General features: G+C 46.3%; 1 protein-coding gene across 14 annotated transcripts in view; it reads right to left on the bottom strand.

Annotated features, from left to right (window-relative positions):
- Positions 1-10076: 10076 nt before the first annotated feature.
- Sema6d (semaphorin 6D) overlaps positions 10077-16751 on the bottom strand; it is a 559259-nt gene continuing 552584 nt past the window's right edge. For 6 of the 14 annotated variants that reach the window (XM_063248202.1, XM_063248196.1, XM_005004555.4 and 3 more), the window contains 2 exons: positions 15394-15561; positions 10077-13751 (listed from right to left, as the gene is read on the bottom strand). In XM_063248202.1, the coding sequence (XP_063104272.1) occupies positions 12463-13751; positions 15394-15561 (1457 nt within the window). In that variant the 3' untranslated portion in view covers positions 10077-12462. The remainder of the gene's footprint in view (positions 13752-15393; positions 15562-16751) is intronic. The other 8 variants (XM_005004556.4, XM_063248233.1, XM_063248227.1 and 5 more) reach the window with 2 other exon arrangements.

Raw genomic sequence — 16751 nt, 5'->3', positions numbered from 1 at the left:
CACATTGCTCATTGGTTCCGTTGCTGGATGGCATCTAAGACTGGGATAGCCAAGTGTGGTGGCCCAGGTCTGTAAGCCCATAACTGGAAATGGACCCTGAAGTGTTCTACCATGAACTATACCCCCAGACCTCTTCACTTTTATTTAGAGGCAGGGTGCCCGTAAGTTGCCTTGGTTGACCTCCAATTTGCAATCTTCCTGAGTAGCTGTGATTATGAGGCGGTGTCACTACACTGGGGTTGGCTTTTAAATGCTTATGGGAGCCATGTATTGATTAAATTGCCTCTATTTTTATTTTGTTGTTTATTTAAAAGCAAAATGTGAACAAGCTGTATTGTATTTGCATTGCTTGGTGTGTTCCTAGTGTTGAAGCAGACAGGCGAACCACACACAGAGTGAGTACGGGAGCTTGAGAAGGAGGCTGCGGCTGTGGGGCCTGAGAGGAAGGGCAGGATTGGGGGGGAAGCCTCCAGGAGGGGTCGCCTTCCAACTGAGGCCTTGTAGGTTGTGCATTTGATAAATTCCTCAACCTTTCCGGATCTCTCCGGGGTGAAACTAAGTGGCGTACTGGTACTCAAGTCTGAGTACAGCATAAAGACAACAAAGGGGGCAACAGGTGCCAGGGGGTGCAGCATGTGGTAGCTTTTATTGCTGTCACTAGCAGGATGCTGGGCCACTTGGAGTCCACTCAAAAGCTGACTGTTCACTCCTGTGCTATCACCTGAGTTGAAACCATTAGGGAAAGAGAGAAAGAGAGACAGAGACAGACAGACAGACAGACAGACAGACAGACACACACACACACACACACACACACACACACACACACACAGAGAGAGAGAGAGAGAGAGAGAGAGAGAGAATGAGACCTGTACCATCTGGGGCCTACCTAGCGAGGGCAGAGACAGAACAATGACCAGCTCCAGACCCAAGGGAGAGCAGAAGGCTGCTGTGACCTCACAGAGATGGAGAGAGCCCGGGGCAGTGAGCGGCTGGGCTGGGCTACAGCACCCTTGGGGCTCAGCCTTAGGGTTGGGCAAGTTTGTGTGTACAAGGCTGGGCCACTACAGCGTCTACTTTGTAGGGAATCGGCCCCAATGGGGGACACACCCAAGAAGAGGGGACACAGACACATAGGACACAAACAAACGGATGCAGTTGATCACAACTGTCACAAATGATAAGGATTGTAGGAAGCAATCAGGTATCTCCACACTGCTTGGCTATTCCAGGTTAGTTATGCAGAGACGCTGCTGGTCTCTGGGGACACAGCGGTGGCTCTGAGAAGCTGCCCTTTTGTAGAAAGAAATGACATCCATCTACATTAGTAAAATAAGAAAGGGGTGCAGAGGTCTGAAAAATCCTGCCCTAGAAAGTTCTTTTCACAGAAAGAAGGCTGGGCGCTCTAACCCCTGGCCCAGCCAGAGTCACCTCCTGGGTGTCACTGCAGAGTCCTTCTCCTGCACCTCCTAGTCTGAGAGCCCAAGTTCCACTGCTCTGATATTCAATACAGCAGAGGAATGTCACCCTCCTGGCCACAACTTTGAGTCTTCCCGTCTGTATGCGGCTCTGAGCGTAAGCACGTAGTGAAGTTTGTTTAACTTTTCTCCTGTTAATCTGTCTATTGCCAGTTCCTTTGATAGATCCACATTATCAAAAGTTCAGAGGCAAAAGAGAACATTTAAAACTTGCAAATACAAGAGAGCAGAGGAATTGCCAGGGGGAGCTGGTTGTGTTTAACCTGGAGCTTCAAGAAGAGAGGGGCTTTGACTGTGCTCCCAAGAAGTGAGGTGGGGGGGTGACACTTTGATGGGGGAGTGACATGGGGCATTCAGAAAGCAGGAAGGTCCTCAGATAGAGCCTCTGGCTCTTGGAAGGGATTTAGTGCTGCTTGTTTCTGTGACTCTGTCCACTCTGGCTGGCCTCCTGACCTCTTCCCATGAATCTGTACCTTCTCGCTGCTTCCTTTTGTCCTCTTCTCTGAGAAGAGAATTTGGCCACAAGGTTTTTGGGAGTGGTTACCATTCTGGGGAAAGTTAGCAAACATGCTCCACCTGGAATTCCGAGTACTGACTCGGTCCTCTCCTAGCTGGGCCTTCCTGGGAGCCTGGGAGGCTCTCAGCTGGAAGAAATAGCATCCAGTCAACAACGGGACACGAAAGGCACGGATGTCACCCTTCATAGGAAATGCAAGCACAGGCCTCAGGCATCGGGCACCTTCGGTGAGAGCCCTTTCTCAGTTATCCGCCACGGTTCTAGCAGGTGGCTGCCGCCTGGGGACCCTGTGTCACTTGCCACGACCCAAGGGCAAAGAGACTGCCTTCCTTCATGTGCTTCCTCTCTCTTAGGGATGGAAACCTTCCCTAATGCCCTCCTTGGATTTTCTAATTCCCCTGGCCAACATTTGGCCCCATTTCTGGTGGAGGCTGCAGCATAGACTACTGGCAGTGTAGATGAGGCACACATCTCTGTGGCCTGGTGTGAATCCAGATACAGACACATCCAGGAACGGGATGGGAGCACCTCTGCCCTTTATCGTGCCATGCTCCCTCTCCTGTTGCTGCCATCAACGCTCTGTCACCTTCCTGTGCTTTTCCCTGTGTCAACACAGCCGATGTGGGGCCTTCAATGACTTTCTCAGTGTTTATGTAAATCCCCAAATGTGCGTATATTTCTATGACAGGGGCATGCCACTATTTACTTAAGATGGGACCTCGCAGTGTATTCTGTCAGCTCTTTTAAGTACGCACAATCCCCTAAGCCCTTTTTTTACTAACATTTAAATGCTATCCACAGAGGTCTAACTGCATGATTTTCACACTCATTCAACTCTTTTTTTTTTTTTTTTTTTTTTTGTCTTTCAACATCTATCAGAGAATCCAATCCCTTTAATCAAAGAATCAAATTAACAATAGCTGGAGGTGGGAACAGTTGCCTGCAATCTCAGCAGTCTGGAGGCTGAGGCAGGAGGACCACAAGTTTGAGCCCAGCACGGGCAAGTTAGCAACTTAGTGAGGCCCTGTATCAACATGAAAAAATATAAAAAGGTTCAAGGATGTAGCTCAATACAAAGACCTTGAATTTAAACTCAGTACTGGGGATTTTAAAAAGTAAGTGTGGCAGGGCAAGGTTCATGTCTGTAATCCTAGCCACTTAGGAGATTGAGGCAGAAGGATCACAAGTTCAAGGCCAGCATGAGAAACCTTGTGAAATAAGGAAGGAAGAAAGGAAGGAAGGAAGGAGAGAGAGAGAGAGAGAGAGAGAGAGAGAGAGAGAGAGAGAGAGAGAGAAAGAGAAAGAAAACAAGGAAGAGGAAGAGAAGGAAGCGAGGAACAAGAAAGAAGGAAAGAAAGGAAGGAAGGAAGGAAAAAGAAAGAAAGAAGAGAGAGAGAGAGAGAGAGAGAGGGAGAGAGAGAGAAAGAGAGAAGCAAGCACAGGGCCTCCTGGGTCATCTCCCTCACACTCTGCTCCTCCTGAAGCACTGAGGTACAGTAACATCACGATGATCCCTAAGTGTGTCTCCACCTTTCAACTATGGGCTCAAACTTCGGGAAGCTTTCTGGTTTCCTGCAACCCTGTTTATTTTTTTTTTTAAATCTTTATTCTCTTTCTTTTCTCCCAGTAAAAGCCTGCTGTTAATTTTGTTATCCTATGTGCCCGGAAGCTGCCTTCTCTCTTGAGGGTCTTGCAAGCCCCTGGCATGATATTTTGTACCTCCCTACAACTCCGTCCTCCCAGTGTGGGAGGGTACCAAACCACTGGAGATGAAGAAGACTCAAGATGTGCTACCTGCATGCACCAACTTCTCATGACTGCAAGCTCTGTCTACTACAAACATGTGCGAATCAAAATAAATTAAAAGCCGGCCATTCTGCCAAGGATGTGTGTGTGTGTGTGTGTGTGTGTGTGTGTGTGTGTGTGTGTGTGCGTGCGCACATGCACGCGTGTGCATGTATGTGCTGATGGTTGAATGGTTGTTTATTTTCAGGAACTATGAGTTTTTCTGATGTTTTGATCAGATGTGAAAAAACCAAATAAGCATCGGACACATTATGGAGCAGTGATGTTCTAGATTTCTATCAAACACAGTTCAAACCCTTGGATTTAGTGTAGATGACTCAGCGAAGAGATGGTGTCTGAATAGGCCAGGGAAGAAAAGAAGCAACTGTAGAAAACAAACAAAAACAAACAAACAAACAAAAAACCAAAGTCATGGAAAAAGATGTAAAGCCATCCCCAAAGAACCAAAAATACTGTGGCTCTTGGGGCCATTGCCAGGGTCAGGATTGTCTACAGACATTTTGGTGGTGGACCAAGGCCTGGACAGGGGCACCCAGTGAATGTAGGGCCCAGAGCAGCAGAGGCACAAGCAGTTATGACCAGTGTGTTTGTGCTAAACTCAGGATGTGCATTTTAGGTCCCAGAGATTCAGAGATTACACTGGTGGGATTTCACTGGTGGGATTCAAAACCAAACGAAGCACTCTTCCTCCAGAGCTATTGTGCATCTCTGGCATGCAGGTGGTGATTATTTTCTATATAGTTGCTTTAAAAAAAATATGGTGCTGGCATTCAAATCCTGGGCCTTGAGACATGAAACATGTGCTCTACCACTGAGCTGCACCCCAGTGCTTGGTGGTGTCTTTGCACCTCCCTTATTTTAGGCTCATTGTCAGGGTGCAGGAGCTTCCTGGTGAACTGGCCCAGTTACTGGCACCTGCTCACCTAAGCTAGCACAGCAGAAGTGCCAATGGGAATCTCCGACAGAGTGAGACTCTGAACATAAATTCCGCCCCAGCTGACTATATGAATTAGGGTTGTTTGCAAACATTTTTTGTCTCTTGAAGGTCATCCATCGACTCCCTTCATAGAGAGCAGGAGCAAACTCACTTCTTGTAGGGGAGAACTTGTTACACTACAAAATTTTACTTGTTAAAAGGAGAGCGAGGGCAGGATTTTTGCCAAGACAAAATTCCCTGACAGTTGTGGTTTCCATGAGCATCTGATCGTTCTCCAAGCAACCTGATTGATCCCTGTGCTTCGGCTGCTTGCTTTCTGGAGAAAACAGAGCTTTTCAGCTTCCTGAGCTGTTTCCCTGTGGGGCAGAGGATGACTTGATCCTACCCGGGGAACTTTGCCTGAGACTTCGTGTTCTCCAGAGAAAGTCTCTTTCCTGGCTTCTGTGTCTTTCCACTGTCCACGTTCTATGGCCCCACAACTCCAGCTAGAAGAGAAAGACTTTTTCTTACCCTTTAGACACCAAAAACATCAAGGTTGACCATAATCATTACCATTTCCCTGTAGCCAGAGCAAACCTTCAGTTTTTTGTTTTCGGCAATAAACTGAGACCGCCCTCATTTTTTCCCCTTAAGAAAAACCTGTGAGTGTTTTTAAGTTCATTCAAGCTAGGCAGGCATGATGTCATTAATATGTTCTTATTAACCAAGAATGTAGAATATTTTATTTATTTGTTTTGGTTCCCTAAGAAGTATTGTGAGTTTTCATTTTTATGTTGAGATTTTAAAAGTTTATTCCTATTTTCTTTTTAAATTGTCATTGAGATCAATTAATTAAACAAAGTCAGTGTTTTCTAAGTTTTTTCCTTTTCTGTTTTTCTAAAAACACACTTAGAAAACTTACAGAGATTTTCAAAAATATGTTTGAGTGAGACACTTTTTACAAGGATATGTCAGTTTCAACAATCATAACTTGTTTTTAGTATTTCTATTTGATTTTAGATTCATATTTGTATCAGTATATATTTAACATAATATGAGTCCTATATTCTTCAGCTTTAGTAGGTTGCTATTTTCATTCATGTATGATAAAAATTTCTGTAAAACAAACAAATATTACAAGTTTAACTGATTTTGCCTCTGTGGAGGTGGGTTCTGTAGGTAACTGGAAATTCTTTACAGAATCCCAGAATTTGATGGAATTATTATTTTTTTTTTTTTTGTCTTTTTCATTTTTCTATCGGTACCCGGGATCAAACTCACGACTGCCTGCTTGCAAGGCAGGCGCTTACACCACTGAGCTAAATCCCCAGCTGGCATTAACTTGGGTAGTTCCCAAAGAGCTTATTTTCAAGTCACATGGAAGCTAACATTTTGATCTTAATCTTATAAATCACCCAGGTACATAAAGACCGGTAAAACTCCAGGCTGCTGGAACAGTGAATGAACTATGGTTCAGCCTAAGATGTCACTAAATGCTGGAGTCTGATTTGTATCCCAGATGCTCACCACCATGCAGGATCTTTACAGTTGCAAGAGCATTCCAGGGATTTTCCTCCTTTTCATACTTTCTAAAGCAAAGCTGTCTCCCAAGCCACGGGATGTTCCTTTGAGAATGGCTAAATGCCCTAATCCTCTTACTCGAATACTGATTTACAAACCTTAAGAAGGGGCATATGCCTCTCCAGTGCTTGTTAGCAGCAACTAGTGCAAATCTCTGGCCAGGCCTGTCACCTGACTCAGGATACGACTCTGGGCTCACCCTCTGATTTCTTTCATCCACTGACATTATCTACATGCCTGCTTTGTGCCTTGAAAAACCCAAGGCTGCGGGACTGATCAGAAAATGTTCTCTCCCTTGGAGAGAAGACCTGAATCCTGTAGCTCCCCCCGCCGCAGGGAGTAATGGGAAAATGATACCTCTGTTCCCTTCCAATGTGCAACCTCAGCTAAGCTGAAGAAATTCAAAAATGAGAAAGAAATGAATTCTCCCCAGAGTCCCTCAGAGAGTCCGCAGATGTGAATCCGGTTGGATGCCCAGAAACGTAGATGGGTACCTAAGTTTGAACACACAGAAGGTTAATTCCTTGTAACATTTCTGAAGTCATCTAGTCTGCTAGTTATTATTAGCCCCTATGGCGTTAACATAACCCACAGATTCCTTTTGCAGATTATTAATTTGGCGTGGTCCATGGCCGATTTCACTGAGCGTTGCGTTTTTCCCTGGAAGTTTGGCACCCACCCATGGACAGTGCAATGATTCCACCTTTTTTGCTTCTCATAAAACACGAGGTACTGGAGAGAGGCCATGTTTTCTGAGTGAGTGTGAGTGCTCCCTTCCAACTCCTCCTCAGAGGGTGGTGCTTGGTGTCCTGGGCATTAGCATGAGAATGTGTGAGTTCACGTGGATTTGTGTGTATGCTGTCCGTTCCATCTCCATGGCTGTGGCAGCCTCACTGACCTTAGCACGTTGACAATGAGAATCACATTTCACCCCTTCTCAAGAAAAGAGTGGGCCTGGGATCAGCTGACTGGGGTTCAAAGAGAGCCCTGTTCACGCTGGGCACGTGTCGATGCTCTGGGGGCCCCAGTGGATGCGCTTAATATTGCTTCCAATTAGGAAAACACACCTTGACCTAGTTCTGTGGCTAGTCGGGCTATTAAATGCCAGTGCTAATCTCTCTGAGGCACAGGGCAGATTTGCAAAAACAAACAAGGCATGCCTCATCTTTTAATCAGAGTTCAATCCCCTGCTGCCCAAAGAATGCTGCCTTCTAGATGGCCATGTCCAGTGTGTAAAGCAGCTGTGGGCACTGAATACGTTTCAAGTGCTCAGGAATCAAACATTGCAAAGCCACTTGGTTGATCCACAGAGTAACAGGAGTTTTCCGCCAGAGCAGCAGTTCCAGTGGATGGGGCCATGGGATGCTGGTACATCTTCCCGCCTGCATTTTGCTCTGATTGGTTTGAAGCGCTGGGAGCGTCCGTCTGCTCAGACAAACAGCAGCACACACAGGCTGCGTTCTTTGATTTTATACTTTCACCCAAACCCAGCCTAAGTGTCTAAGATGCACTCAAGTGCGTGTTCCAGAGATTTATCAGCCTGTGATCAATACCTAATTTTAAAAAGAATTATATCATAGGACAGAGGCTAAAAACATGCTATTTTCCTTTGTTTGTGAGTTCTAGTTGATTCATGGTCTGAACAGCCAGTATATTACCTACCTCCCCTGGCATCCCCCGCCCCGCCAGAATTAGATTGATTTTATTATAGGTCCATTCTTCTTTGTTTATGGTGTTGTATCTGTTCGATAAAGAATGCAACTGTGGCAGAGATTTGAGGGTGTAACATGTTATATATGCAAAAAGGGGACACATTGGCTATAGATCCAAGCTAAATAGCTAAGGGTGCATAGTTTATCACGGCTCACTTTGCTGTTAATCTCACATATATCAGAGATCTAATAGGGAACAGGCTCCATGCATCCAGAAATAGCCTACGGACCAAGCTATTGAATGAGTGATACTTAAACATAGCATTCATAAAGTAAGTAATAGAACTGTAGTGCTGATGGAGACCATAGGGATGGCAGAGAAAGGGATGCCAACCCCTCTCTTCAGAAAGGAGAGAACTTTGGTTTCAAGGGGTCAGAGGGTGAGTGATGGTGTCAGGGTTAGATGCCAGCTCCCCAGTTTGCACCTGGAGCTGTGACCCGCATTTTGTTCTCTGCCCTAGGCTGACGGAAGATGAGTGGAGACAGGGTGGAGGGGAGAAGGGAAAGTTGGCTTCTCTCAGATGCAGGATCAGAAGCGCTCCTGGTGTCAGACCAGCATCCAGGCCGCAACATCACAGCCCAGTATCAGAGAGGCCCCTTCTTCTTTTCCTATAGTGGCTTTTTCAAATGTTTCATCTGGCTTCAAAGTTGCAGCCTCCTAGAGTAACCTAAATGTCCAGCCAATGACCTTTCTGGAACTGGATCTGGAGTGTCCTGGCTTGGTTAATTCATTTTCTTTGTGCATTACTCTCTGGCTTCGTAAGAAAAGCTCTAAGTTCCCTTAGCCTACTTCTCTCAAATGGGATCTGAGCGTTTGTCTTACAGACTCATAGATGTGGCTTTAGTGGGAGAGTAAACTGCCTGAAAAGGAAAGTGAAATTCAACTTGCAGTTCCTAGCCTTCCGTAAACTATCAAGGATAAGAACCTCTACAAAAGGAGAAAACCTGTGGTCCTATGTGTGCACGTGTGTGCGTCTGTGGTGGGGGTCACTGGGGAATGAACTCAAGGCCTTGTGTGTGCTACCCAAGAGCTCTGGATTGTACCTCTACCACTTTCTCCACAGCTGCAGATCTGGGAGCAAGGAGAAGGGGCACAGGGGGACCCCAGCCATCTGTCTCTCCCACCAGAGGACTGCCTCAGGCAAACTCTCCATCTCCCAGACTGGAGCACACTGCAACAGGAAAAAGGACCCCATGCCACTGGGCTGACCCAGACGTGCAGCACCCCAAGAAGGTGACAGCGAGAGAGAGTAACACCCAAGGAGGAAAAGGACAGTTTCTGCCCTTCAACTTGGCTGTTCTGTGAGGATGCTGGGAAGATGCGGGTGGGGGGAAGCCATGGTGGGCACTGAAAGGGGACACAGTCCAGGACACGATGGGGGGTAGAGGTCACTAGCCCCTGCCTTGCCTCATTTGGAAATGGCTTGACACTTTCACTGTCCCCAAGGGGCAGGGACAGTGGCCACCAGCTGACCACATGATTTTTACTTTTTGTTTTAGTATTTAGGGACTATATCTTCCAACAGATTTTTTCCAATGAAAACCATGGAATTGAGAAATGTCACACACCCAACTGCAAGAACCCTATACATACTGAACCTGACATTTAAACTTTCATCGGGAATGTATGTGGTGAATTAAAAAAAAAATACTGGTTGAACTAAACACCTGATGATGTGAGCTACTAGTATGTCTGCCCAAAACATGTGATTCTGTTTATTTCACAAACAGGGCCTCCTTATCTAGCTCAGGCTGGCCTTGAACTCATGGTGATCCTCCTGCCTCAGTCTCCTGAGTGCTGGGATTCAGATGTGTGCCACACTGAGGTCTCTTATTAATTTCTGCATGCAGCGTTACAGCTTAGCTGGAGTTGCACACCACTCTCTATTGTTTGCAGACTCTGCCTTTCAGCATCTGTCTTCCAAGGGGGCAGTGGTAATGTAACTTTGGCCAGATGGCTAATGTTCCAGAGAGGAACATCTTCGTAGATTTTTAGGAAATTCTCACAGGTAAAGATACACTTGAAAGTGGTAACATTATGCACCTCCATATTAAGAAACCGGATATAATGATTGGTATATTTTATTTTGAACTTTACATGCGGTGTTAAAAACCCAAAGTACATATTATTTACACATCCACAATACAAGTTTACAAGATATCTATACATGTTAAAGTACTCTATAAAACAGTATAGAGCCACTTCACTTTAGGGTTACTTTTTATGCCGTACCATTAAAAAAGATACAATCTGTGTTTACCTTTGCACAAATGGATAAAGCATTTTAAAATTAAATTAACAGGATAGAGACTAGATTCAATGTTAGAAATCTCAACATAAATACTGATAGAACTCACGAACTACAAGGCCACACGATGTTACAAAATGTTATCTGGGGTCACACAGAGTTACCACGCTGGGATTAATATTGGTAAGGTAAATTCAAACACATGTTTGTCGGTGGTGGACTGTAGTGTTTATCGTGGGTTGGTTTAATTTATTATTAATCGGTAATATTTTAGTTGCAAAGCTGAAGTGTTTCGAGGACAGACAGTTTAGCTTTTGAGATCACAGGAAATCAGGTTCTTGATCAAACAATGTTCTTAAAGGAAAAGCAGAACGCGATCAGGATTCTATGTTCTGTATAAAAGGGACCTGGTCTTCCAAATCTCCTCCTCTCCCAAGCAATATAGAGCGTCAGCGTTATCCCAGAAATGACCCGAACTCAAATGTCTGGCTAGATCAGGAGTCTTTCTCTGCCATGGTACTTTCTAGAATAGGTTCAATAAATAATGGGCAGCCTGTGTGTGTGCAGCATAGCAACTGAAATTGGCATGGGCAGCGCTGTAAGCGGCTTCTGCCACACCTTGTATCAGTGACTCTCTATGGTTTCTGCAGGTGGAATCTCCCCCCCTAGAAATCTCATCTAACTTCACAATTTCACTGTTTTATTCCAGGAAAGCAGGCGTGGAACGGGTATCATGGCAAAGGACGCAATGCTGTGACTCGGGTGGACCGCATACCAATTCATTACTCTAGGTCATTTGGTATGATTTTTTTCCCCTTTTGTAAAAGTCTTTTCAGGTGCTGGTTGAAAAACATTTACAAGTGGCACTCGGTAAAGGATGTGCTGTATTGGAAACACTAGACATGTTTTAGGACTTCTATCGTTCTCATGAATAAGGCACAAAATGCACAGATTCAGGTAAACTCACAGGTGATATTTACAGTACGTCGTCATAACCTGCATGACTCAGGAGAAAATCCTCACATAACACAACAGAGACAACAGGATTGTAACTACCCATTATGTTTTCACAGACCTTTCCTATTCCACCAATTACGGTTCCTTTCATAGATCTTTTGTCCTGTTTTTGTTTGTTTCTTTTTTTTTAATCTCAGGGGTAGGAAGAATTAGGGTGAAAAAATTTTACTCTATGGAGAAAAAAGAAACCCAATCAGAATCAACCCTTTCCAATGTGTCCGAGGTTAAATAGTGACTCAGGTCTTGGTTCACAGTGGCCAGGTACGTTTTCCTACTCAACACTGGTGGAAAAACCAAGGGCACCTCTTGATAGCTCTAGCTCCGTAAGCTGGCAAGACTGGTATAAGAAGTTTTAAGGGATAGCAGCACAAAATTATGGAACTCTTACATTCTGGCATTGGGCACCACCACAGAAATGGAGCTCATGTTTGAGTGTTATAGGAGTCCGGGTTGTAGCCTCTCTCGGAACTGGACCCAATGGACTGCTGGAAGAAGAAGGGAGTGTCTCTTATTCAGTCAATGTAAACAACGCCATAGCACAGAAAGATGCAACCGTCATCTCCACGCACCCTAGTGGGTACAGAATTCACTATCTCTCTCTCACACACCCACGCGCACGCGCACACACACACACACACACACACACACACATATCTGAAAAATGCTCATCCTACAGTTGGAAAAAATGCTACAGTTTGGGTCAAAGACTGAATTTTCAGCAAACTGCATGGTAATCTACAAGTTTGTTTCTTTGAGACATTACCATCTTTTTTAAAAATTTTTTGACATTTGTGCAAGGGCAAGGTGAATGCATACGTAGTTACAGTGTTCACATTGAATGGGAGGGCCACACACAGTGGCAGTCTGAATGGAACCCATTTTCAAGTATTTGTTCACGGATTCCTCCAAGGACCGAATCCGCTCTTTCGCCAGGCCAAGAAGCCCCTCCGAGCTACACACCACGTGAGCTGCGCACAGGAGAAATGGAATGACCAGCCCCTTCCTCTTCTCGCAGGCAAGTACACAGAAGCCTGGCCACGGCGGCTTCATGGGGCGAGTTGTGATGCTGCAAAGTGAGAGAGGTCTCTCTGGCCGGTTGGTTCTCTTGCAAATCCAAGCAGGTGTCTCCTCTGCAGGTACCTGTCAGGGACAGGGATAAAGCCACACAGAGTGGAACGCCGCAGGCCTAGTAGGTATACTTGTTCAGTGGTCTGACGGATGGTGTCTGAGGGACAAAGGAAGGCTTTGGTGGCACGTCAGGTTTTAAGGACGGCGTCCGCTTTAGTCCCGTCCTGGGGAGGGTGCCGTTACTGGTATAGCTACTCTGTCTGGAGAGGGAAGGCTGGAGGTGCACACTCACGGGTGTCCCCTGAATATAGTCCACCTTCGCCCCCGTGGGGGTGGGCACGTAGCCCCCGCGGTTCATACTGGGCTGTCTGGACAGCGAAACACCGCTCTGTGAGTTTAAGTTTTTAGGCATGGCGGAGATAGAGTGCCTCTGGGAGGAGTTTTTGTGGTAACCCCTTTGTCTTTCCAGGGAGGTCATGGGGACCCCAGGAGCGGTTGGCACGTCCACTCGCTTGGTCGGACTGTTTCTGGGGAGTGTGGACGGGGGAGAGTAGAGCGATGCCTCCCGGTTGGGGACTTTGGGGGGAACCTCAGACATCGGCCCCACAGGATCCAGCATGAGGCTCTGGTGGGCCATCTGGATGTCACCCACGATGGCTTTGGGGTTGCTGTTTGGGTCGCTGAGATGCTTCAGGAGGTCATTGAGGGTGTTTCTGGAATCCACGGAGCGCCGGTGGTCTCTCTTGCTGGACGACTTTGTGAGGGGGTGGTCCGCGTGCTGCAGCTTCTTCTCGGCCTTGTGGGCGTTGGAGTTGGAGAAGGAGGTGTTGTAGTCGTGTGTGGCGTTGGGGAGGACAATAGCGCTGGGGATGTGCCCGTGGCCAAGCGGGGAGTGCGGTGGGGGGCTGGAGGGGAAGAACTGGGGGGTCTCCTTCCGGGAAGCCCCATGGCCGTGGGCCTTGTCCGAGTGGCTCTTCATGGACTGCAGGGGCTTCTGATGCAGCACGGGGGTAGACTCCGGTGTGGGGAGGGCGGCCAGCTCGGGAGGCTGGCCACGGTGGTCCAGCACCATGGACTTGGTGTCTCCACTGGGGGCCAGCTCTTTACGGCTGGTCAGCAGGTTGCTGTAGAGCTTCGGAGAATCGATGTTCTGCTGGTATTCCTTAACCGGGCTGTCGAAGAGGCCATTGAGCTTGGCAAAACTGCCGCTGGAGTCTGTGCAGGACTGCGCCGACTCCGCGTCCTTGTGCATCTTCCTGTTCTTCCGCACGAACGTGTCCCGGTAGCAGTAGACGGCGACGCCCGCGATGAAGGCGCCCAGGACGAAGGCGGCGAAGACGCAGGTGATGAGCACGTTCATGTGCACCATCTGGTTGGACTCTCCGGACTGGACCTCCCAGCGCACACCTGCAGCAGGAACAGGATGAGCCTCGGTGAAGAGCTTTCACTAAGTGTCCACCCGCAAGGGGCTTCTACCAGCCCCTGCTACCCGCCATGCTTAACTCAGGGGGTCCAAGAGAGGCCAAGCTCCACACTCTTTTTCTCTACCTACATTCCCAGATACACAGGATGGCTCAAATGGTCAGATGACACTAATCTCCCGCCAATCTGTGTTTTTTCTGTCCTCCCCATCCCCAATCTCTCTTAAACACAGGTTAGAGACCCCCATTTTATACCTAACAAATAGAGGGAGAAGGTGTACATTTTCTAAACAGCCAATTTTAACCCATGAAATGTTTAGTCTCGTGATTTTCTCCTAATTCACAAATCAGGATGAATGGGCAGCTGCCTCGGGGACTAAAGAAATGTATGAATTAGCATAAATATAGGTCATCTTTAAATAATTATGCTAATATATCTGTGCTAACCTAACTAGAATACAAACACATAATTTGTTCACCAACTAAAAACAACCACTTGGTCATTGTTAGCTACAAATATAGATATTCGTGTTTGGTTTGAGTTTTTTTTTTTTTATTCCATCTTGGGGTGAAGCACTCTTGAATTACCTGCTATATTAAAATAATCTAAACAGTATAAGAAACTAAGCTACAGATTAGTTAAGTGATACCATTGTCGGGAAATACTGAGAAACACTTAAACCTAGAAGGGAAGAGTGAATTAGTTTGTAAATACTGGAATTTTTAATGCAACCACAGACATCTAACAGTCAAAGAAATGTTAGCTTCAGAGGTATCCAAGTCTGTTACATGCTCTACACACAGCTATCCCAGAATAAGTCGGTCAGTCGGTTTTGGAAATTCTGTTGCTCAAGGTTAGTACTACGGCCTTTGAATATTAGTTGTTTATACTCAGTTTCTGGGGTTATGAAATTTAGAGGCACTCTGAAAAAACAAAAGGAAAAAGGAAAAAGAAAAATGGCAAGAAACAGCGTTGCTAAAGAAAACAAAGCAGAAGGAGGAATTTAAAACTGTTTATGACGAAAACACATGAACCAAAATCAACAGATGCAAATCATAAATGAAGAAGAAGAGTCATCCAAACTGGGTGGAAACCTGATACCACAAGGAGGGACAGATATTTGGGGGAAGTAATGGATCTCATTAGCTAACTCAGCAGGCAACTGTTTGATAACTACTTCTTCTGCGGCTGACAGTGACAGAGCAAGCAGTGTGCCAGCCTACTGCTGTGACACTCAGGCACCTTGTCACCACACGCAATCGTTCACACTGCATTCTGAATCGAAGCCGACTGAGAGGCTAGGAAAGGCTCTTGGACATAACCATTAGAGTTCTGTTTTTTCATGTTGCAAGGGCGACCCTTGACATTCCAGAATATTCAGCAGTCTCTCAGTTCCTTCAGACAGACACAACACAGACTAGACTGACCAAGGGGCTGCGTCACTCGCCATGTGCCTGAGAGCCTTCCTTCCAGCCCTGTTCGTTTCCAGAACGCGTGCGGACCCAGCCACAGTCACCCCAAGTCACGGTGGCCCATGAGGGGGCAGTGGGGGGGGTCTTGGAGAACCACACACACTTGGAATCAGGTTTCCACTCAGTTACAGATGAGTTCCCTGGCAAGACCTTACCCTTTGGGATACCCGATAAAGGATCAGTAAAATCAGAAGTGTTTGGGTCATCTTGAACTACAAATTTCCGGGAGCTCGTCAGTTTAGGTCTCCAGGTATCAATCACTTTAGGTGTAATTTCTGGGATACTTGCCACTGTGGTAACAGAAGATGAAGATACCTCCATGTCTGTGGTGGCAAACAGATGTTTATTAACATAAGAAGCGTCACAAAGCTTATGCTCATCGGTCTGTAGCATTTGGCAGTTAAGTTTAAGTCAAAGCTACTTGAGGTTTGTTCTAGGAGTCTGCAAAAACACACCTGAGGAGTCTACACCAAATCCCTTTCTTGCAAGAGAAGAATACGAACTAAAAAATGAACAGTAAAGACATATTAAGCAGGTTTCAAGACGAAAGACATTCAGACATTCCTACTCATGCCCAGGTGGGTATTAATTTGACTTATAGAAGAGGTAAAACAAACTGGGGCAGATTACATTGCAGTCCACCCATCCTCTTGTGACAGATCATCATTTCATTTCTGTGCTTTTGGTGCATATTTGAAAAAGTATTTTCACAGGTGGTTGCAAATGTTACTTCCGTCACTGTGGAAGCCACAGTGCGATTTCATCAGAAAGCACCTGGGTCAGCCCAAGGAAGCACTCGATTCAGGACCTGATAAGCCAGCCCCGCCTAAGAGGTCCATCTGCTTTACTGTGGGCCCCCTGACTACCTGTGGGTTTTGCAGGGCCAATGGAGAATTTGCTTGTGTTCCCTTAAATACTTGGGGAGTTGCTTCTAAGGAGTTAGCAGCAACTCATGCAAGAGCAGGAGGATTTACAAGCTGAACAGGGATGCTGGTATACAGGAGATCTGCCATTCTTTTCTCCCCAAAAGGACAGGGAGCCTTTGAAGCTGTGATGGGGCTGAATGCTTAATCTTTTAGCTCTCTCAGCACCCTTCACCAAGCTGCTTTCTCTCCAAAGGTAAGCATAGGATTTTAGACTAAAACCCGTGACCCCAATTTGGACCAATGCAACCATCCCAGACAGACAGAGATGGGGGGCGGGAAGGGTTCACTGAACATCTTAGCACAGCCCAACCCAGCGTGCTTCTTTCTAAAGTTTCTGCCATATCATTAACACCACGGCATTCCAAGAGTCCCAGGATTATCACAAAGCATTCCAGAAGAGATCGTTAAAACTCACAAATACACATTTGGGGGGAATGTGTATTTGGTTCCTAGGTCTTGGGAAGGTGAGGAGGGAGGGAAAACATGAAATTCTGCCATCCATTCAGGATAGATGGCCAGAGGGATCATTCACGATGCAAAGGGGTGCCAGGGAAAGAGAGAGGGGGGAAAGCTAGGGTGGCGTGCGT

The sequence above is a fragment of the Cavia porcellus genome, unplaced genomic scaffold, assembly GCF_034190915.1.
Source record: "Cavia porcellus strain 051 isolate PalLab524CR breed Dunkin Hartley unplaced genomic scaffold, mCavPor4.1 scaffold_1, whole genome shotgun sequence".
In the NCBI taxonomy this organism is placed as follows: Eukaryota; Metazoa; Chordata; class Mammalia; order Rodentia; family Caviidae; genus Cavia; species Cavia porcellus.
Note: the sequence above shows the minus strand (reverse complement) of the source record. Positions and strands in the feature narration are given on the sequence as shown.